Below are 23,278 nucleotides of genomic sequence, written 5' to 3'. Positions count from 1 at the left end.
CACGTCTGCTACTTTATCGACTGGTGAGAAGATCTCGATCAAATTTCATATTATTCACCTTGAAATTATTCCTTTAGGGTCTATGGTATCATTCTGAGGGAATTCACATATTTGGAATAATAGTACGGCCACAAATATTTTAATCATTTCCTCTTTGCAAGTTCTATGGCTCGCAGATACAACTTCAACTGCAGTTATTCCATATGAAGGCGTACGTGCATAGTACACAAAGCGGCACTGCCTTGTTTACTACAGAGAATAATGACGGCGATATGGCCATTCTAAAGGTTCACTCAAGCGTGACGCGCGCACAAAAGAATATGACGTAATACATTAGCATAACAATGAAGGGTTGAATAGGGGAAATTAGCATAACAATGGAAGAGTTGAATAGGGATAATTAGCATAACAATGGATGAATAGTCGGGAAAGATGGCCATTGAATAGGGGGTCGATTAGCATAACAATGGAAGAGTAGTCTGGAAGGATGGCCATTGAATAGGGATCATTAGCATAACAATAGCGAGTGCGGAAAGATCGGATGGCCATTGAATAGGGGACATTTAAATAACAATAGCGAGTGCGGAAAGATCGGATGGCCATTGAATAGGGGATCATTTAAATAACACTAATCGCAGTGACGTAGTAATGTTATGTATCTGTTAGAAGGGACGCGTAGTCTCCTTGGCAACGAATGAACAACCATAAAGTTGAATGGAAGGATTAAAAGAGTGTTATTGTTAGAGTAGATTTTGGGTAATATAATAGCACTGGGAAAAAAGGGCAGGAGTGTCAATGTTTGACTTACCCTTTTAATATTTCCATTCGAGCGTCGATCGTCCAAAATATTGTCCATATTAACATTGTCATAATATTCAAAACCTAGTTTCCCATGTCCATATATTACAGTGAAACATATTTACAATGAAGATTAAGTGATGCCATTCTACATATATACAACTCATATTCTATGGAAAATTAATCGATTTCATCTATAAGTAAGATCCCGTTTATGGTTCCTTTGTATAGAATTTTCGACGCTGTGTATCCTTTTTTGAACCAGCATGGATGTTTGTAGAATGAGAAGGAGGCTGCTGGAATCTTCGTGCTTGCAATGTGATTGAGATAGACATCGATGAATAATTTATTATTACAAAATCGTTGAAGAATTCGTCTCTTCCACCCTTTAGACCAATCTTCTTTCAACTCGTGAGGCATGCCGTGCCTGTGTAAGAGTTCGAATTTCTCTTGGTCTGAAATAGTTTCGTAGTGATTGGAGATGAGACACCCTGGTATCGCTACGCAACGATTTTCTATCGACGCCATCCCTGGAACACAATCCTTCTCAAACCTGTCCAGCGTGTCTTTGTGATCTCCCCAAATTAATTCCTTTGCAACTCCTTGATTTTCCATCGCTTCCATCGATTTTTCCTCTTAATTTTGGATCTTCCCCCATACTCTTCTCCCTCTATCATCTATATTATAATAGATGAAAGAAAACGAACCATTCAAGATGTCATGGTCGAAAACAACCTTTGATTTTCTAACAAAGCGAGGAATGCATGAACTAATCTTTGTATCTTCACTCCAATCGGTTATTTTGGTAAACGGTAGAAAGCAAACTACTTAACGATGTCTTGGTCGAAAAAACTTTTGATTTTTCGAACAAAGCGAGGAATGTTAGAAACTAATCTTTGCATCTCCGCTCCAATCAGTTCTTTCATACTTCCATAGTTTTCATTTTGACCCGCATACACGTCTCTCTTTATTGGCTTTCTGACTCACACAAATTGTATTACATAGATGGCACTAGCTTCAGGTCAACTCCATTCACGCACATGGTGATAACATAGAACACTGTACAATTATATGTTATTATTATTCATTTTTATTCCATTTTAAGTCCAGACATATACACAAAGAAGATTTTGATACAAAGGTAAAAGTAATCGAAGTACGTATTGTGTAGACAAAATAATTGTTAACTGTTATATCTTCGCTGTAACACAATCCATGTATAGGCCTATGGCTGGTATGAATATTGACGATAGAAATAATAGAGTTCAATCTGTCATTTTTGTTGACGGCGTTTTCAAGTTCTTTGATTATTTTTGTTGACAAGGTGGTGTTGTGCCTTTAGTTGTAGACTCCATCCTCACTCTCTGTTTCTTCATCATCGTCGTCATCGTCACCTCCATCTTGGAACTGGAATAAACCATCAAATTGTGGACCATGCCTGGCTAAGACTCTTTGTACGGCTTTCTGGAATTCCATGCCATTTTCTAGTCTTTCCTTGAGATCAGAAACGATCTCGTGATTGACGTCAGCTTCTCCTAGGCTAATGTTTTGCTGCAAGAACTTGGAGTAAAGATCGAAAAAGATGCGTTTGACGGCCCACAGTAATTTCACGTGCGCTTTTTCTTTAGCGTCTTCTTCTTCCATTCCCTCTGAAATATATTTCTGATATTTTTCGTCTCTCAGGTCCTTGGTGGCTGTCATGGCCTGCTCCAACCATACTTGGTAAGCAGGGTTGTCTTCAATTTCATCCATGTTATCTGTCTCTGACATTGACGATTCATCCTCTCCATCGTTTTCTGAATCACTAGATTCTTCAACTCCCTCCGTTTGAGAGGGTGGTTCGGAGTAATCATCCTCACTTGTACCTTCTTCAGCGTCGGAAGATTCAATTTTGCCTTCATCTTCTGTATCAGGGTGAGCTTTTTGTTCATGCCTCTGCATATCAAACTTCCGACTATAGGTCCTATTGCATTGGGAACATGCGTAACGCCGGTTGGACATATCAAGAGCGTTCATGTTGACTCGATGCTGTTTAGGTCAGAATTGAAGCAAAGTGTTATCAATCGTATCTTTATACATGATGTCAACATCCATAAACGAATCCGTAGATCCGTAATGGAATCCGTAGATCCGTTAAACGAATCCGTAATTCCGTTCAACGATTCCGTATAAATCCGCTAAACGAATCCGTAGATCCGTAAATCCACTAAACGAATCCCAAGATCCGTAAAAGGATTCGAACTTCTTTGAATCATATTGATAGAATTGACAAAGTTTAATCTGTTTTAAATCAAGGAACAACCAATGACTTTGATATTGGAGTACATATTTTATTACTACCAATGGTTTAAAGAGTTATACAGACCTCATGTAGGAATTTATGACAATACTGATGATTCGCAATATTTGGGATTTTACTAAGGATTTATGACGTCATTACTTCTCAGATTACGCAATGCATTCTTGGATGGTGCAACGTCGAATTGATTTTGTACATGCAATACCGTGTTATGCACGAATGATCAAGCATGCATCGGCTTCATGAGCGTGGAAAATCCTATCACTTCCCCTACTTCATTGAAAGTATAAAAAGTCAAGATTTAATGCTCAAAATCAACTTTGTTCGTATACGATGTTATCTGTTTGGAAAATTCAATGACACACTTTATTACCCTACCATATGTAATATTCAGCGTTATGTAATATCGTTGCGCACGGCCGATCGAGTGGGCATAATTGACGTCATGCTTGAGGGAATACCCAATATTGTTTATCAGGGCCCCGTCTTAGAAAGAGTCAATCAATTGTAACTCTATGGAAATCCATCCACCATATTTTTTTTCTATGGGAAATTTGCACAATATCTTTTGTAAACAAAGAGAAGCATATATAAATTTTCAAGAAAACAATGAATACATCATAGTTACATCATAGACAATATTTTGAACAAACATGCATACCAGATGTTGACATTGCTGGCGCCGTCCATAGTTGTGATTGATTGGATCAATCGTACATGTAACTCTTCAAAGACAGGGCCCAAATGTGCTTGAAGACACTAGCTGCTGTGCGAACGTACAAACAAGATGCAATATTTTCAAAAGTTGTGCAATAGGCCCATCGTTACGTTCGAATATGATCATGCAAGCACTCACTAGCTTGCTTCATGTGCGGGGGGTGGGGGATACACATCCCGGCCCTCTTCATTATCATTTAGATGATGTCATACATAAGTTTCCTCTCCCAATTTTTTTCACTTTATTATTTATACATTGTTAGTATTTTGCCCAAAATCTACTTTCCAACAAAGTTTGCAGCAATGCAGTATTTATCTAAATGTCAAGTTCTAACCGTGTGTGATAACTAGTGTGATAACCAGAGTATTTGATGTTATTTTCACGATAGTATTTTTCCCAATGAGGTGAAATATTGTCTGACAAATCATCTGACAAAGCATCTAGGAGTGATAATTCAACAAGGAGGAAATATAACCTTAGAAAGGATTGTAAAAAGGACATTCCTGAACCTAGGCCTACTGCAGCTAGGAATATGGCTACGAAACTGGACATTACCGACCACACGTCAGATACAATCCCGAGTCGCACGGCGCCGGTCAACGGCCAATCTGATGTCCCGTCAGCTGGTCAGCCAAGCGAGAAGTCAACTACGGAGGACAATGATCTGAAATATGCCATAAAACAGCAAATAACTGAGGCATTGAGGTCTAATGAGGTAATTAACACTATCTCCGAAGCCATTTATGATGTTATTGAGCAACGTTTGGAGAGGAAAATTACTTCTAAAGTGTATGAGGCGATAAACATGGATCTAGATCAGAAATGTAGTGAAATAAAGAGGCTTGAGAAAGAGGTGAGAACTCTGAAAACATCAGTAAAAGCAATGGAAAGTGCAAATGATGATGCTGAGTAATACAGTAGAAGAAATTGCCTTATACTACAGGGAGTAAATGAATCACCTAATGAAAACACAGATACGAAAGTTCTTGAAATCATAAATCAAAACTTGGGAATCAACATCAGCCCCGAGGCAATCGACAGATCACATCGGATCCACCGGCGTCTGAGCGTCCATGACAACCATGACAACCAAGCGTCCCTGGATCATGAACAAAGACCTACTTATACTGACGCTGTGCAACGAAGCAGTCCAAGAGCTATTATTGTCAAGTTCATCCGCTACAATGACCGCCAATCCGTGTATAAAGCTCGGACGAAGCTCAGGCACGCTCGAGGTATGAGGGTGTTCATACGGGAGTCATTGACCAACAAACGCGTTCAGTTATACCGGGAAACACTGCAAAACGATAACACTAAGTCAGTCTGGTCACAAGACGGAAAGATCTATGCTCTAACCAAGGAAAACAGACGTGTTCATATCAATTCTAGACACGATATTGAGAAACTGTAAGCCTTGTGTGTGAATGGGAACAATGTCTAGAATTATCCCTCTATATGGTTATTGCATATCCATGTATAATTTGCTGTAAAAACGTATACTACAACCAGAATGCACTTTTGTGTGTCAATTGCACCAAATGGTGTCATCTTACATGCTCCCGAGAGAATATGAATTTGTTTTTAAGTGCACAGGACTGGATTTGCCCTAAATGTTATTTTAATGAACTACCTGGTAACATTTTTGATGAAGATAAAAACACAGAACCATTGGATAATACATTGTTGAATAATCAAAGAGATGGAAATGATGTCGATACAGAAATTGAATTATTTCGTTTTGAAAAGGGGATGAGAATTGCTCATTTGAACTGTATTTCATTAACTAAAAATCTAGATGAAATAAGATTACTTGTAAAGAAATCTGACATGGATATATTGACATTAAGTGAGACACACCTAAACGAGAATATATGTGATACTGAGATTGGTTTGGATAATTTCGACATCATAAGGAAAGATAGAAATCGCTCAGGTGGTGGGATAGCTATATACATAAAAAGTTCCATAAACTATTCAGTGCGGAATGATATAACTGAATATGATCTGGAAATGATTGTACTGGAAATCAAACGGTTAAAGGTAAAGCCATTCTTTGTAGTTGTGTGGTATAGACCCCCTAATTCTAATGTTGATAAATTTAATTTATTTGAAAATGTACTTCTCAAATTAGATAGATTAAAGCACGATTATGTTATTCTCGGTGACATAAACTGTGACATGTTGGCAACTCGTTGTTCTTGGCAAACTAAACACCTACAAGAACTAATGGATACCATGGGATTGGCCCAAGTCATAAACTCACCGACAAGGGTTACCGCCACAACCTCTACGTTGGTAGATTTGATACTTACTAATAACAAAACTAAAATAAGAAATGTAAAAGTTGTACCTATTTCACTGAGTGATCATTATATGATTTGTTGTATTTGGGGTAAACAATCACAACACAAAGATGACGCACATAAATATAAATTGTCAAGGAATATTGGAAAAATTAATATGACACGTTACGATGAAGATATAAGATCAATTTCCTGGGAATCAGTTTATAACTCTATGAATGTTAAAGATGCCTATGATTTGTTTGAAGATGCATTAAAATGTATAATTGATAAGCATGCCCCACTTAAACGTACTCGAGTAAAGAAGATTGAATCACCGTGGATTAATGAAGATATAATTCAAACTATTCGTAAACGTAATGAAGTAAAAAATAAAGCAAAGCATACCAAATCAGATCATGATTGGGCATCGTATCGGCGATTGAGAAATGACGTCACAGCAAAGATCCGTAAAGCGAAGAAGGATTATATTTCTACCTCAATTAGTAGTAGCAATGGTCAATCTACAAATGTATGAAAATCTTTGAAGTATCTTATGCCTCAGAAAAAAAATGGATCTAAAATTGTAGAAATAAAAAATGATGGTATAGAACTTCATAACAAAACATCAATTTCGGAGGGTTTTAACCACTACTTCTCAAGCATAGGAAAATGCATACAAAATGAGATAACTCTAGATAATCCTTGAAACGGTGATTTTGAGTCGAATAATGTATTTCCAAACAACGTAAGTCTTTCAGATTTTAAAATAGTTACTGAAGAAGAAATTAAAAAGGTAATTAATAATCTTGATTGTAAGAAGATGGGGGGACTTGATGACATACCAACATCACTAATCAAGCCAATTTTAACCCACATAGTAAAACCGCTTTATTGTATCATAAATCTTTCATTACGAACTGGTGAAATACCTCCCCAATTGAAGATTTCTCGGGTCACACCTGTGTTCAAAGGTGGTGACAAAACTGAAATGGGAAACTATAGACCCATCTCTATATTGTCTGTATTCGCTAAAATCATAGAGAAGATTGTATTCAGTCAAGTGTATGAATATTTGAATAAGCACTCTCTACTTTGTACACAGCAGTCGGGATTTCGACCCAAACATTCGACTATGACAGCTTTACTCAATGTTACAGAAAGCGTTCTTGATAGTCTGGACAAAGGAACCCTTGTCTGGGTTGCAGTTAAGATAAAAAGGAGTGAAAGAGCCTACGAGGAGCATGATTTGACAGATTTAATCTCGTCATGTAACAGGTCTAAGAGTCATGACCCGATTCCTAATTTATATCGGAGGCTCTCCGAAGCAATGCTTCGGAATCCAGATATCATACAGAACCATAACGTTGGGGCTTTCGTAATATCTGAAGATTCATATTGGATAGGGTTCGGAGGCATATTACAGAAACTAAATAAAATTGAAGAATATTTCCCGGAAATACGAAATAAAACGGAGGATATTTACCGCTTGGAAAAAAGAAATTTTCAGTATGATCCACAAAATTACAAAGATGAAAATGAAGAAGACACTATTGATGATTGGGAATGCGAAATAAGCGATGAAGAAGAACGAGAATACCTATTCCATTTGAATGCCGGATATTTAGGAGAATCAGGAAACAGTTCGGGCTCTGGAAGTTCGGGCTCTGGAAGTTCGGGCTCTGACAGTACGTGGACGGAACCATCATACGGGTACGAGGAAGTGGACGAGGAAGAGGACGAGCCGGACTCTGGAGCGGGATCTGCTTCAGAAAATGAGTTGGAGGAAATGGAGGAGGTGGAGGAGGCGATTTAATTTAGAAAATAGAACAAAAAGAACCATATTGTATATATTTTCCATTAGACTATAAACATGAGATAGCTTAATTAACCGTTTTCAATATATATGAATGTACAACATTGTAAATATGGACACTGTATCAATCTATATGCGCGTATATGGTCATACTAATTTTGGAGGACATGGAATCTGTTTAAAAACAACAATGTAAATATGGACAAGGAAATATGTTTGCCGATGTGAATGCATGCTCACCTGAATATACTCAGATCAGGTAAGTGGAAATTCCTCTTTATTCGTTCACACAAATTTCCTCTCCTTTCTTTTTTTTTCACTTTATTATTTCTACATTATTGGTATTTTTCCCAAAATCTACTTTCCAACAATTACACTCTTTTAATCCTTCCATTCATTTTTTTTGTTTGTTGATTCGTTGCCAAAGGAACTGCGCGTCCCTTCCAACAGATACGTAACATTACTACGTCACTGCGCTCATTGTTATTTAAATAATCCCCTATTCAATGGCCATCCGATCTTTCCGCACTCGGTATTGTTATTTAAATATCCCCTATTCAATGGCCATCCGATCTTTCCGCACTCGCTATTGTTATTTAAATATCCCCTATTCAATGGCCATCCGATCTTTCCGCACTCGCTATTGTTATTTAAATATCCCCTATTCAATGGCCATCCGATCTTTCCGCACTCGGTATTGTTATTTAAATGTCCCCTATTCAATGGCCATCCGATCTTTCCGCACTCGCTATTGTTATGCTAATGATCCCTATTCAATGGCCATCCTTCCAGACTACTCTTCCATTGTTATGCTAATCGACCCCCTATTCAATGGCCATCTTTCCCGACTATTCATCCATTGTTATGCTAATTATCCCTATTCAACTCTTCCATTGTTATGCTAATTTCCCCTATTCAACCCTTCATTGTTATGCTAATGTATTACGTCATATTCTTTTGTGCGCGCGTCACGCTTGAGTGAACCTTTAGAATGGCCATATCGCCGTCATTATTCTCTTACTACACCGGGACCGAATACCCCCCCGGTGACGTCACACTCAAAGAACACCCGTCTCGTTAGGCATTGCAGGAGCGAACTCAGGGAAAATGGGTAGGGATAAATCGTTCAAATTCACTATTTTGAAAAAAGAAAATGGGGGTTCCAATCACCTATTAGTGTTTGGGGGGTTGTAAGGTTGCTATTAATGTAAATATCTCAATATTTGGAATCGTCTTCTTAATTCAACTTTAAATAAACATGTTTTCACCGGTTTCCCACATTAGTGGAGCGGTTATGTGACAAAAAATGGCCAAGATGCTCGGATCTGGCAGAAAGTGTGAAATTTGGTATACAGGGGTATTATGAGGCACTGATTTCAAATATTGCCGGCCCCCAGCAATTTGACCACTTGGTCGGCGGCTAAATGGCCGCCATTTTTAAATCCAAGATGGCCGCCATCAAAAATCATTAAATGTCATTTTCTTGAGTTTTACATGAACTGCGGTATTGAAATTTGGCATATAGGCTAAATTTGGGGTGCTGATTTCATATATTGCCGGCCCCAAGCGATTTGACCATCGGGTCGGCCACCATTTTGAAATCCAAGATGGCCGCCATGAAAAATCATTAAATGTCATTTTCCTGAGTTTTACATGACATGTGACACTGAAATTTGGCATATAGGGGTATTATGAGGCACTGATTTCAAATATTGCCGGCCCCCAGCAATTTGACCGTTTGGTCGGCGGCAAAATGGCCGCCATCTTGAAATCCAAGATGGCCGCCATGATATATCATTACAATCATTTTCTCGAGTTTTATATGAACTGCGGTATTGAAATTTGGCATATAGGCTTAATTTGGGGTGCTGATTTCATATATTGCCGGCCCCAAGTGATTTGACCATCGGGTCGGCCACCATTTTTAAATCCAAGATGGCCGCCATGAGAAATCATTAATGTCATTTTCTTGAGTTTTACATGACGTGTGACACTGAAATTTGGTATGTTGGGGTATTTTTAGGCACTGATTTCAAATATTGCCTGCCCCCAGCAATTTGACCACTTGGTCGGCGGCTAAATGGCCGCCATTTTTAAATCCAAGATGGCCGCCATCAAAAATCATTAAATGTCATTTTCTTGAGTTTTACATGATATGTGACACTGAAATTTGGCGTATAGGCTTAATTCGGCGTGATGATTTCAAATAATGCCGGTCCCAAGTAATTTGACCATCGGGTCGGCCGCCATTTTGAAATCCAAGATGGCCGCCATGAGAAATCATTAATGTCATTTTCTTGAGTTTTACATGACATGTGACACTGAAATTTGGTATGATGGGGTATTTTTAGGCACTGATTTCAAATATTGCCAGCCCCCAGCAATTTGACCATTTGGTTGGCGGCAAAATGGCCGCCATCTTGAAATTCAAGATGGCCGCCATGATATAATAATGCAATCATTTTCTTGAGTTTTATATGAACTGCGGTATTGAATTTGGCATATATGCTTAATTTTGGGCGCTGATTTCAAATATTGCCGGCCTCAAGCGATTTGACCATCGGGCCAGCTGCCATTTGAAATCCAAGATGGCCGCCATGAAAAATCATTGAACTCATTTTCTTGAATTTTACATAATATGTGCCACTGAAATTTGTAGTATATCGGTATCTGGGTGAGTTCATTAAAAAAATTGCTGGCTCCAAGCAATCTGACAATTGGTCGGCGGAAAAATGGCCGTCATCTTGAATTCGAAGCTGGCTGCCATAGAAATATTGCAATTATTTCGTTGAGTTTTATATGATCTGCGATATTGCACTTTGACATATAGAAGTAGTGTGGGGAGCTTATTTCAAATATTGCTGGCCCTCAGCGATCTGATCCCCTGAGTCAGGGTTATACGGGCCAAAGATATTCATTCGAGCCAACCCATTTAATTCTCAATTTTTAATTTTGATATTGCTGATTGACAAAAATGAATGAATATGATTGATAATCTAACACTGATTCTAGGGAGGGTAACTTTACTGAACTTCTTTTTTTCAAATTGGGAAGATATATCACCACTTTGGAACTATTTTTATACTGGCGGAAGAGGTATTGCCATTTTACTGTCTCAAGTGATGAATATGACCCTGTCAGGTGGAGTCTTCATAAATGCGGATTTATTTTTAAAATGAGCTGGTCGAGGTACCCTTTTCTGGTCAGATATGGAATGTCAGACATGTATCCTATCCACTGGACAGGTAGTAAACATTCAATTCTCGAATTTCATCCTTATTTTTTTTAGAGCGCCTCTTTAACACACAAGTCTATGGGAAATGTTTTAGGCCCGTGATACCTCAGCTGCAAAATGGCAGCCATCTTGAAATCCAAGATGGCTGCCATGAAAAAATCATTAAAAAAAATCAAGTATCATAATTATAACGAAGGTATTATTTTGAAATTTGGCATCTTGGGGTATTGACATTTCCCCCAAGTAATCTGTCCAATAGATATGCTGCAAAATGGCCACCATCTTGAAAATTCATTAAAATCATTTTCTTGAGTTTTGAATAATTTGAGGCACTGCATTTTAGACATACAGGCAGGTTTTGGCCTGCTGGTTTTAGAATATTGCTGCCCCAGTGATTGATCCACCGGGTCAGCTGAAAATGACCGCCACTTTGAAATCTACATGTAAGATGGCTCCTACGAAATATCTTTCAAAAATGTTTTCCTGAATTCTACATTACCTGTGACACTGTAAATTGGTACTATGAAGCAAAAACTTGTATTGTATGTTAATTTCAAATATGGATAGATAATTAACATAATTATAACACATAACACACTTTATCTGCCATTTTAAATCACACAACATAATGGGGCAGCTGCTCGTACAGTATATGACGTCACAAATCAAAAACTTAAAATTCTAATATCTTTGATGGATTTACCAATATCCTTTTCATATCATATTTTCTTGTGTTTTTACAACAAACTTTTCTCCGGGGTGAACTTCCCTTTTTAATGGATAGAGCAACGTCCGATGTGGCGCTGCTAAGTTGCTGCCGGGCTCATGATCTACAGGGTATGGGCGAAATACATTTTCGGAGCATTTCTGTTACTGAATTCTATTTTGAACAATAAAATATGTATTATTATCATCCATCATTAATATTAATTTCATCATCATCATCATCTTTATACCACTATATAACCATCAGTACTTCAAGTCTGGAGCAGTTTTCTTCTTGTCGATTTGTAATAAAATATCGCAATTAATGGAGCAATATTCTGAAACCAGCAGGCCAAAAACCTGCCTGTATGTCCAAAATGCAGTGCCTCAAATTATTTAAAACCAAGAAAATGATTTTAATGAATTTTCATGACAGTCGATCCACTCTAGATTTCAAGAAGGTGGCCATTTTGCAGCATATCTATTGGACAGATTACTGGGGGCAATTTCGATATCCCTAGATTAAACTTACCCTAGATGCCAAATTTTAAAATAATACGTTACGTGATACTAGATAAAGTGATTTTTTTTCAATTATCTTTTTTCATGGCAGCCATCTTGGATTTCAAGATGGCTGACATTTTGCTTCTGACTCAGGGGATCAGATCGCTGAGGGCCAGCAATATTTGAAATAAGCACCCCGCACTTCGTCGATATGTCAAAGTGCAATACTGCAGATCATATGAAACTCAAAGAAATCATTTACAGCCTCTCAACAGAAAATGATTGTTCCGGATGGTTATTGTTCAACCAAAGCCACCTCAAATGTGTAACTGCAGAAGAAGCTAGCTGGTTTGTGTATTTATGGTGCTTCATATTTACGTAACATCTATATCAGCAATTAAGGGTGCCAAAGTATTATAATCCTTGCAACGGACAAAGATGTGGTTGTGTTGGATTTGTTTTCAGTGCCAATACAATGGGTTTTACTCACCATTATAATGGTGTACATCATTCAAACTTGGTAACCATATTGGAATTCAAAATAGCATCTATTTATTATGTTTTTTTCATTGATCAAGGATGCAAAGATCAAGTTTTTCTCCACATTCAAAGTGTTACAGGCCATACGTAAGACTTGAGCAAATTATCTTTCATGGCGGCCATCTTGTATTTCAAAATGGCAACCAAACAGGGGTCTGACAATAATCAGTGCCTAAATATATGCCTATATGTCAACTTTCAGGGCCAGAGTTCATATAAAACTCAAGAAAATTATCATTACTTTTAATTCATGGCGGTCATTTTGCCGAAACCCGATGGTTATATTCCTGGTGGCCGGCAAAAATCAGTGCCACGTACTTCTGTATGCCAAATTTTGGTGTCATATATAATGTAAAATCCATGAAAATTATTTTGATATGGTTTTTCATGGCAGCCATATCTTGCCGCTGAACTGATGGTCAGATCACTTGTGGCTGGCAATATTTGAAATCAGCACCCCGAAATAGGTACTCTATTTGCCAAAGTTCAGAGCACATGTAAAATTCAAGAAAATGATTTTTAGTGATTTTCATGGCGGCCATCTTAGATTTCAAGATGGCAGCTGACCTGGTGGTAAGACTATTGAAATAAGTGCCCTAAACTACACCTACACTGTATATGCTAAATTTCAATACCATAGATCATACAAAATTATAGAAAATTATTGCAACGATATTTCATGGCGGCCATCTTGGATTTTAAGATGGCGACCGTTTTGCCGCTGACCTGGAGGTCAATTGCTGGGGGCCGGCAATATTTGAAATCAGCACGCCGAATTAAGCCTATATGCCAAATTTCAGTGTCACATATCATGTAAAACTCAAGAAAATTACATTTAATGATTTTTCATGGCGGCCATCTTGGATTTCAAAATGGCGGCCATTTAGCCGCTGACCAAGTGGTCAAATTGCTGGGGGCAGACAATATTTGAAATCAGTGCCTAAAAATACCCCAACATACCAAATTTCAGTGTCACACGTCATGTAAAACTCAAGAAAATGACATTAATGATTTCTCATGGCGGCCATCTTGGATTAAAAAATGGCGGCCGACCCGATGGTCAAATCACTTGGGGGCGGCAATATTTGAAATCAGCACCCCAAATTAAGCATATATGCCAAATTTCAATACCGCAGTTCATATAAAACTCGAGAAAATGATTGCAATAATATATCATGGCGGCCATCTTGGATTTAAATATGGCGGCCATTTTGCCGCCGACCAAATGGTCAAATTGCTGGGGGCTGGCAATATTTGAAATCAGTGCCTCAAAATACCCCTATATGCCAAATTTCAGTGTCACATGCCATGTAAAACTCAAGAAAATGACATTTGATGATTTTTCATGGCGGCCATCTTGGATTTCAAAATGGCGGCCGACCCGATGGTCAAATCGCTTGGGGCCGGCAATTTTTGAAATCAGCGCCCAAAAATACCCCTGTATGCCAATTTTCACACTTTCTGCCAGATTCGAGCATCTTTTTCACATATCTACTGGACTACATATTAAAAGCTATCGCATGGTTAACAAAAGACTTAATGCATGGCTGATCGTCAACAAAACGGAGCGTCGAGTGAGTTTGAACGCTAGCCTGTAAAACCTCTTCATTTTATGAAATTATTGAAATTCAAGCCTTATTTCAAATAACCAGAACTTTGTTATTTCTCGACCATTTTCTGTAATTGAGGTATCAAATTAAAGAACAGATATTGAACTTTTTAAAAATGTGGTTTTCTTTTTTGAAACCCAGATACAGCCCGTCAAATGACTTTTTGGTATCCCCTCTTCAAATTGTTTTTGCTCACTCATGCGTGAATGAGAAATAATCTAAGTAATTTCAGATGAAAGAGGAGATTCTAAGCTTTACAATGGTAGGTCATTTGTCTATTGTATTTTTGATTAAGTTATGATAAATCATCGATAAATCTCGGTTTCGTTTTTTGTGGGACGCACTGTATAATGCATATTTTCATTAAATAACAAACATAATGGATTAGTAATTGATTTTTGGCATGAACCACACACAAAAATTACAATAAAAATTCATTCCAAGCAATCATGATCTACTACGAGATAAATTAAACATTTACAGTTTGCAGGAGAAGGATTATAAACAGATTGCTGGAAAAAAATGAAAACCCCAGAATAAAACTCATCAAATTAATTAATACATTTATAAAGCAAAATGGTATATATCAAAGCATTTAGCATGTTTGTAACCAATGCATATCCTTTTTTCTTTGCCTAGATATTAACGAGTGCGCAAATCATTCTTGTGGTCTCTATGAAACCTGTCAAAACACCGATGGGTCTTTCCTGTGTAACTGCTTTTCTGGATTTATAAAGACACCCATTGGATGCATAGGTAAGGCCTTGTATTAATTTTTAGTACACACCCATTCATTTACCTTAGTAATGTTTAAATGATTTTCGGCATTTATACGAATTGATATGTGACCATAGGAGGGTATACACCTGTCATTCCAAAGATTCGTTACTCCGAAACACGCAAATATTTTCGTAATTTTCGTAAATGTATGACTAAAGATAAACAAAATCATTTCAAATCAGCCCTGGCATGATAATAAAAAAAAAATCAAAGAAGCATAATGTTAAAAATATCATCCCGAAGTCGTAAGATAAAAGAGTTTTAAGGTTTAAAAGATTCGATACTTTTCACAAAGCAATCGTCAAATTTTTATTTTTATTGCCTGATTAAATTGCTTCCACTGTGTACTGTGTGTTACATTTATCCATTTTCATGTGGTTTCTGATAATGAGAGTTATTTCATTACATGACAGTTAAACAGAGCCCTGAGGAAGACCGTTTTTTCTTAAGGTCACCGTATGTCGCATATTCGCCATCCGTATGCCGTACTTTTTCGTTTTTACATTTTTGTTTTGTTTTTGCTATTCAGTTACATTACGTACGTTATGCTATGATTTTTATGTTTCGTTTGCGTTTGTATTTTGATTGCTTGTATGCTGGTGAGGATAATCCGTACGAATATTCAAATATGAAATAAAATAAATAAATAAATGACACAAGGACATCCTGAAAATCGGTCAGTCACATTAAACAGGACAAAATGGAACAAAAACAAGTGATTACTTTTGGTAGTTGTTCCTCATCAGAACCTATTAGCTGCCAAAAAACCACTTACTTTTGGTAAGCAATTAAAGTTATCCACTGTGGATATGAAAACACCGGTCAGTTGCATTACCCCTATAACTAGCAAACTGCCTTTACAAACAGTGCTCTATTGTCAAATTCAAAATAGGTAAATATGAATAATAATAATAATAGTACAATTCTTGAATAGAACCGAAGGGTCTCTATGCGTGGAGAAAAACGGGAAATATTGTCACAGAATTTTAAATATAGATCGAACCCAACTTAATTGAATATTCTGAAAGAGGTGCGTTTTTAATTGTAGGTCTCAGGGTTGTTGATTTTTTTGATTTTTTGAAAAAAATAAAAAAAAATCGGATTTTTAAAATTTAAATCGGATTTTTATGATTTAAATCAGATTTTTTTGATTTTTTTCCAACGAAAAATAATGGTCACACTTAACAAGTTTTAAACTATATTTAAACTGTTTTACACCAATAATAGTGGTCAAGTAGTCTTTTGAATATTGTGTATTGTTACTATTTGACACAATAATCCACTTATATACAGGTAATTTTTTATTTTATTTTTTTTTTGCATTATAGAGAGGGACATTTTATGGAAGCCCAAGTAATGTTATGTATTATGTATACATTTAAACTCTTGAAATTTTTAGATCAGTCAGTTCAAAACATCCGAAGTGTTACTCCAATGCATGAAGTACTCAAAGAACTTGAGAATTTCCAACAAAATTGACATTATTAAAGGCCTGTTAGCACTAGCGTACCTACGGGGGGGGGGGTGGGGCAGAGGGGCAGTCTGCCCCCCTGACGAGCCACCACCCATGCATGTATCCCTGCCCCCCCTGACGAGCTTGAAAGACCTTTTTGCCCCCCCCCCCCCTGACGAAAATCCTGGAAAATCCTAGGTACGCCAGTGCCTGTTAGGGTTCCTATACTGCCCTTGGGAATTCTAGCTGGGAATATTTCCGAGAATTATCACATGGGGGATTTTAGCTAGGAATATTTCCTAGAACTATCTCTAAAGCATGTGGAACAGAAATGAAAATGATTACATTGAAAGTATCTGTTAAGAAGAGAAAATAGAGAAAACTAATTTTTTTCATAAAAGTTTATTTAAATCAGTGATTTTTTTGAAAAAAAAATCAAGTGATTTAAATCGCGATTTAAATCATGATTTAAATCGACATGATTTAAATCAAACAACCCTGGTAGGTCTACACTGCAAAAACGACGTTTTTAATTTAAACACCGGCCTGGTATCTATATCGGTCCATACCAGAGAGGTGTTGTGACAACACCGGTTTGGCGTAACACCAATTTGACATTTAAGCAACACCAATTAGTGATAAATCAGTATCGGTTTGATTCTTACCTGGTGCTGTTTCCACTCCTCTCTGGTGTTGACGAATATAAATTCCAGGCTCGTGTTAAATTAGCACCGGCGCACAGTGGGCCAGAATGAGTTGAAAGTGCGCCAAAATTATATTCCGTGTTAGATTTTTACTTTAACATGTTGACTATGGGTAATTTTGGGCGTAGAATCGACTGAACATAATCTAAAGCCGATTTGACGTCACCTTGATACCAAATTTTGATTGGCTACTTAAAACATATCTGTGAAGACAAATTACGCTAGACAATGTGTAGTATTTAAATTTTGTGTTATGTGCTACTTTAAGATTGACCAGAGTGAATGTTGGTTTAGGCTTCTCACATGCCTAAAAAGTGTGTATGAGATCCTGAAAATAATTTTATAGCATCAAAATTATCATTAATTAGATTTATAAAAAGAAAAAATAAAATCTGAAAAATATTAACCGTGCTTTATGAAGCTGTGTTTACTTGTGTAAAATGCAGTGTATTTAGCACCAAGAATGTATCACTATGAGGAGGGTTTTTGGCTGAAATTATTCTACAAGTAAGTTTTAACTCTGGAAGAGTTGTGAGTATAGCCCTTATTTGCGTTAGCAACCTTTATTTTGTTTACATTTTGAGAAGAAAACACGTGGACAAATTATATGCCATTGCTCGCCGTTTAATTCCGTACGAGGCATCAAAACACAGAGGCAATATGCCTAAATAACATAAGAGGTGATAAACCTCAAAACAGTCTGAACAATGTCGTAAGACATAACGAAAAACTACATCTGTGGCATCCTATTAAACTTACTGAAAGATATGGTCACGTGATCGCCAGGAAGGGTAGTAACTCCTCCCTGGGACTGTTGATCACGTGACCCACCCGCAGGATAGTAGTTCCCACGGGTGTTTCCCTAAATCTTGGTAAACAACATCTTTGGAGCATATACTTTGATATCAATATTGGTGATCTGTCAGGTTTCAAACAAATTGTTTCTGAACAAAAACCTTCTACACTTCTAAAGCAATGTATCCTGACATGCTCCTCCGTACCATTTACATATAAAAGTCATAATTAGCCACATAATGCTCTATGCTGCCTGTCCGTAAGTCCTACCCAACCTCCCAGCCATATTGTAGGCCTAGTCACTTTAATATGACTATCTGGACAGTGGACTTATTTAAACCTGAGAATATAATATGTATGACATATAAAAGTATACCTCTATCCTATGGCCATCTATTCAACAATGTTGTATATCTGCCTTCATGATAAACTCGTAAGTGTCCTGCCCAACCTTCCAACCTTATGCAGGCCAAAAAAGTTACCTCCAGATATCCTGTTCTTAATCTAAAACATAAAACCATAAAATAATTCAATATCTCTCCCAACCTCCCAACCATGATGACTGACTGTCTAAATTCTGCCCAACCTCCCAGCCTTAATGCAAAAATCAATGTTTTTCCAACCTACCAACCATGCTGATCTACTGTCGTAACTCTGCCCAACCTCCCAACCATGAGATGTTTAATAAGAATATCATAAATCGTAATACACAAAATTTCCTACACACGGTAATTCTCAACAGTAATTCAGGTCTACGCATTGACTAAAATATCAGCTTGTATGGTAACATATGTGCTAAAGTCACCGCTACACTGCATTGCCTCAGAAATATGCAACCCCCTTAACGATCCCGTGACTAAATTCTGTGTTGACGCCGGGTCCTCCCATCCCGATAATATATTACCAATGTACCTGGGTGGGAGTGGAGGGGAAAAATTTGTTGCCTCGAAGGAATTTCAGACTGCAATGGCTTTATTACGTGCACACGTTACTAGTATATTCCACAACGCACATGTTTCCCGCTGTGATTAGATCACATGATATCCGGTTAGTGATCACATACACAATCTGTATCGATTTGGACTTTTCACATTATATTCCTCTATGAACCTAACACTTGTTTCTCTCAAAAATTTACTGATCACTGAAAATGATCATTACCTTTTGAGAAGAAAACACGTGGACAAATTATATGCCATTGCTCGCCGTTTAATTCCGTACGAGGCATCAAAACACAGAGGCAATATGCCTAAATAACATAAGAGGTGATAAACCTCAAAACAGTCTGAACAATGTCGTAAGACATAACGAAAAACTACATCTGTGGCATCCTATTAAACTTACTGAAAGATATGGTCACGTGATCGCCAGGAAGGGTAGTAACTCCTCCCTGGGACTGTTGATCACGTGACCCACCCGCAGGATAGTAGTTCCCACGGGTGTTTCCCTAAATCTTGGTAAACAACATCTTTGGAGCATATACTTTGATATCAATATTGGTGATCTGTCAGGTTTCAAACAAATTGTTTCTGAACAAAAACCTTCCACCCAATTAATTTTTTTTTTTTTTTTTTTTTTTTTTTTTTTTTTGCTCCGTCGTAAGTCACATGATTCTGGAGCATACATGAACTTGTCATGCTTGCAAATAAAGTTACCTAATATATTGGCATGGAGCCGCATTAAAACTTAACCTCACATGAATGGATGCAAAATGCCTATAAAAGGACGTTCCTTCATCCTCAATCCAGACACGTGCATATCATTATTGATAATAGCAAGGTAGTACTGTTGACGGTGCCCTTCACAAAGCCCGTAAAATGAAGTATGTACATAAACGACTAGAAACAATAAACGTAATAACACTAAGATACATTACAAAAGAAAAAACCTTGCCAGAAGCCTCGAGTTCTCAAAATGTTTCTCAAGCTCGTCTCCTCTCCATATCTAAACAAATCCTGCTTCTCTTGCTGCAGTTCTGAAACTGTCAATGAGAATGTCTGAACCCGAATCAGAGAGGTGCACTCCATCTCTATTGAAGAGGCTGTGGATTGTGGGGTCAAATTCATGTTTGATGATGGTGGTATCCGACATCCTGGCTAGTTTCCTCCTAGCGTATTTGTTAAGAGACTTACGAACTCCATCCAAGGCCTCCTGTGAATTAGAGCCTTGCTTGCGACCATAGTAGAAGAGCCGCGGTAAAATACCAGACCAGGCGATATGGGTGTGCGGCATTCTCGCGCGTAGATCTTGGATGGCTGTGTCAATTGCCATTCTGCACCGGCAGACATCATACTGTCCGATGTCATTTGATCCCAAGTGGACAATAGCTAATGCAGGAGGAGTGCCGCATCTCAGCCGGTAAGAAACCATCCTGGGGAGATCCTGGAGCGTGGCGCCGCCTTGCCCATGCCAACGGACCACGATACCTCGCTCTCCAAACTGCTGATAGTTGCGTTGTGAAGCTCGTTCTTTTGCTCTTCTGACCAGGCTATCCCCTACAATCCAGATCCAGTTTCCAGTCCCCTCTGCAATAAAAAAATGAGAGTTCCCGGAAGTAACATGTTCTACACATGTACACATGCCCAGTGCACTGACATCTTTCTTGTCATATTACATTTATAGCTGATTGGCTATTATCTCTGTTATTGTACTTCGACAGCTGATTGTCGTTAAGTTGATAAGTAGGTTAGGATGTATGATGTAAAGAGCTTTGAGAAAGTTTGAAAGGCACTATTATGAATATTAAATTATTACTCATTATTGTCATCGTGAACTTGGATATCCGTTCACACGCAAAGGGTAATTACAAATATGCACCCTATGCAGTATCCAATTGTCTACATTGTTATTAGCCGACTAGATATATCTTTATTATTATTGTGTTACTTCTGCTTACATGTACATGTTTAGACAAATTACTGGATTCTACCTTTATTATTATTGTAGTTATGAATAAATGTAATAATACGTGGATGAAACTGCGACCAAGTATAGCGAATTATAAGTATGCTTCCTGAGTAGTAACCACAGGAACCATCCATAATTGTTTGCCCATAGCTTACATAACCTTCCCACATAGTAAGCTGTGGTAGTTACAATGTCGCAATAGGTCACCTTATGTAACGTAGATAGGCATCACTACGCCATCTACCCATGGTCATAATTTGCTCGGGAGGTATACCCTTTAGCGCTGCCATTGTGGCTGCCCCAATGCGAAAGGAGTGTGTTCCATATTGGTTAGCCCCGACCCCTGACACAAACAGTGCCTTCTTCAATACTGCATTGAACTGATACCTGGAAAGGGGGGAGCGATTCATATGGCAGAAAAGTGGCCCTCTCCCTTTAGGCCGTACCCCTAGGTACGTCTCCATAGCCTCGACAGGGCATGTGCCCTCTGTCTTATTTTCTTTGATTTTAAGCGTGGTACCCCTCCCGTATTGGTCTGTCTTTGAAAATCTAATCTGTACCAACATGAATCGTGAATTTTCTTCCTGACCCCATTGGATATCATCTATAGCCAATATCTTCCTCCCATCATCACTCTGACTCTGAACCGTGAATTCTCCAACCCTCAAGAAGCCAAAGAAAGCCAACAAAAATGCCGCTTGAAACATTATTGACTCATACCTCGAGAAGCATACCCGGTTTAAGTTGGGTATGAGTTTGCCTAGTAAGTCCCAGGTGATAGGCCTCCTAGCATCTTTATTAGTTCTGTCTCGTTTTTTCCCTTCTTGCATTTTCTTAATTAAGAAATGTTTAGTGGGGTCTGGCCACCCATACATGTTGTGTAAATAAGCTATTGCTACTACATGTAATGAAATAGTTGAGGTAGATTTCCCGCTAATGGAAAGGTGAGCTATGAATGCCATAACCTGGGTAAGTGATGCCGGCCATGATGGGCTCAGGTTGTGATTTATGCGGAACACTTGGAAGGAGTTTACAGCCGTCTGGTATGCTCTGAGGGACCCTGGTGCTAATGCTTGTCCTAACAATCTTCGAGTTTCTTTCTCTAAGTCGGCAACATCCCCACTGGTATTGCTGTGGCCTTTTTGTCTGCCCCAGGTGCTAGTTTGTGAAATCGTTCCATCTGGAAGCGAGAGAGGGAATCGGCTATGCCATTATCATGTGTAGAAACATGGACCGCTCTGAATGAAATATTATTCTTCAAGCATGCTACAACAAATGTTCTCACCAGTTTCATTATCTTGGGGTCATGTGACGTCTGCTTGTTAATCACAAACTTGATCGACATGTTGTCAGTATTCAGAACAATCCTTCTATTTTTCAATTCCTCTCCCCATACCAACACCGCAATTGTGATAGGCACCATTTCCTTCCATGCTATAGAATTATTACGTACAATATCCCTAGAGGACCATTTCCCATTGAACCATTTGCCTTTCAGATAACCCCCGTATCCTATCTCTCCACTTGCATCTGTGAAGAGGTCAATTTCTTCACTTTGTACCCAGCTTTCCTCGGGGATAACCGATACGCCATTGAAGCACTCTAGAAATAGGAGCCATGACTGCAAATCCAGTTGTGCTCCGTCTGATAATGTGACCTGTTGCTTACCGTTTGTTTGGCCTTGCACTAAATCTATTAAGCGACGCAAGAATGCTCTACCTGGGCGAATTGCCCTACAGATGAAATTTAGGAGGCCAGCTAGTGATTGAATTTCTTTCACTGTTGTTGTCTTTAATGACAGAACTTTCTTGATTTTGTTTCTGGCTTTAGTCAGTTTGTCAGGGGGAACCCTTATTTGCATGAGGTTGGAATCAAGCTCTAACCCCAGGAACGTTAGCCGTGTTGCTGGACCTTCTGATTTCTCCTGTGCTAAAGGGACACCTATCTCTTCGCACACTGACTTCAGTGCTTGTACCACATTATGACATGATACGCCCCTTGATTGCGCAGGTCCAATACACAGAAAATCATCCATGTAGTGTATTACCTTATCTGAGCCACTTCGTACCCTTATACAATATTCAATGAATGTAGAGAATTTTTCAAAGTAAGCAGGTGCATTTCTAATCCCC

At 38.2% G+C, this 23,278-nt stretch overlaps 3 protein-coding genes across 3 annotated transcripts; 1 reads left to right on the top strand and 2 right to left on the bottom strand.

Annotated features, from left to right (window-relative positions):
* Nucleotides 1-751: 751 nt before the first annotated feature.
* On the bottom strand, nt 752-3,860 carry LOC135157287 (uncharacterized). The gene is made up of 2 exons (XM_064112389.1): nt 3,759-3,860; nt 752-2,826 (listed from the first exon to the last, which is right to left on the bottom strand). Exon 2 carries the CDS (start codon nt 2,812-2,814, stop codon nt 2,137-2,139), a length of 678 nt encoding a protein of 225 aa, XP_063968459.1. The 5' UTR covers nt 2,815-2,826; nt 3,759-3,860; the 3' UTR covers nt 752-2,136.
* A 312-nt stretch (nt 3,861-4,172) lies between these two features.
* On the top strand, nt 4,173-6,635 carry LOC135157353 (uncharacterized). Its single transcript, XM_064112584.1, has one exon. It carries the CDS (start codon nt 5,271-5,273, stop codon nt 6,633-6,635), a length of 1,365 nt encoding a protein of 454 aa, XP_063968654.1. The 5' UTR covers nt 4,173-5,270.
* An 11,391-nt stretch (nt 6,636-18,026) lies between these two features.
* LOC135157300 (uncharacterized) lies at nt 18,027-20,913 on the bottom strand. Its single transcript, XM_064112429.1, has 2 exons — nt 18,863-20,913; nt 18,027-18,825 (listed from the first exon to the last, which is right to left on the bottom strand). Exon 1 carries the CDS (start codon nt 20,817-20,819, stop codon nt 20,184-20,186), a length of 636 nt encoding a protein of 211 aa, XP_063968499.1. The 5' UTR covers nt 20,820-20,913; the 3' UTR covers nt 18,027-18,825; nt 18,863-20,183.
* Between the last annotated feature and the right edge of the window lie 2,365 nt (nt 20,914-23,278).

This window comes from Lytechinus pictus, chromosome 17, assembly GCF_037042905.1.
Source record: "Lytechinus pictus isolate F3 Inbred chromosome 17, Lp3.0, whole genome shotgun sequence".
NCBI classification, from domain to species: Eukaryota; Metazoa; Echinodermata; class Echinoidea; order Temnopleuroida; family Toxopneustidae; genus Lytechinus; species Lytechinus pictus.
Note: the sequence above shows the minus strand (reverse complement) of the source record. Positions and strands in the feature narration are given on the sequence as shown.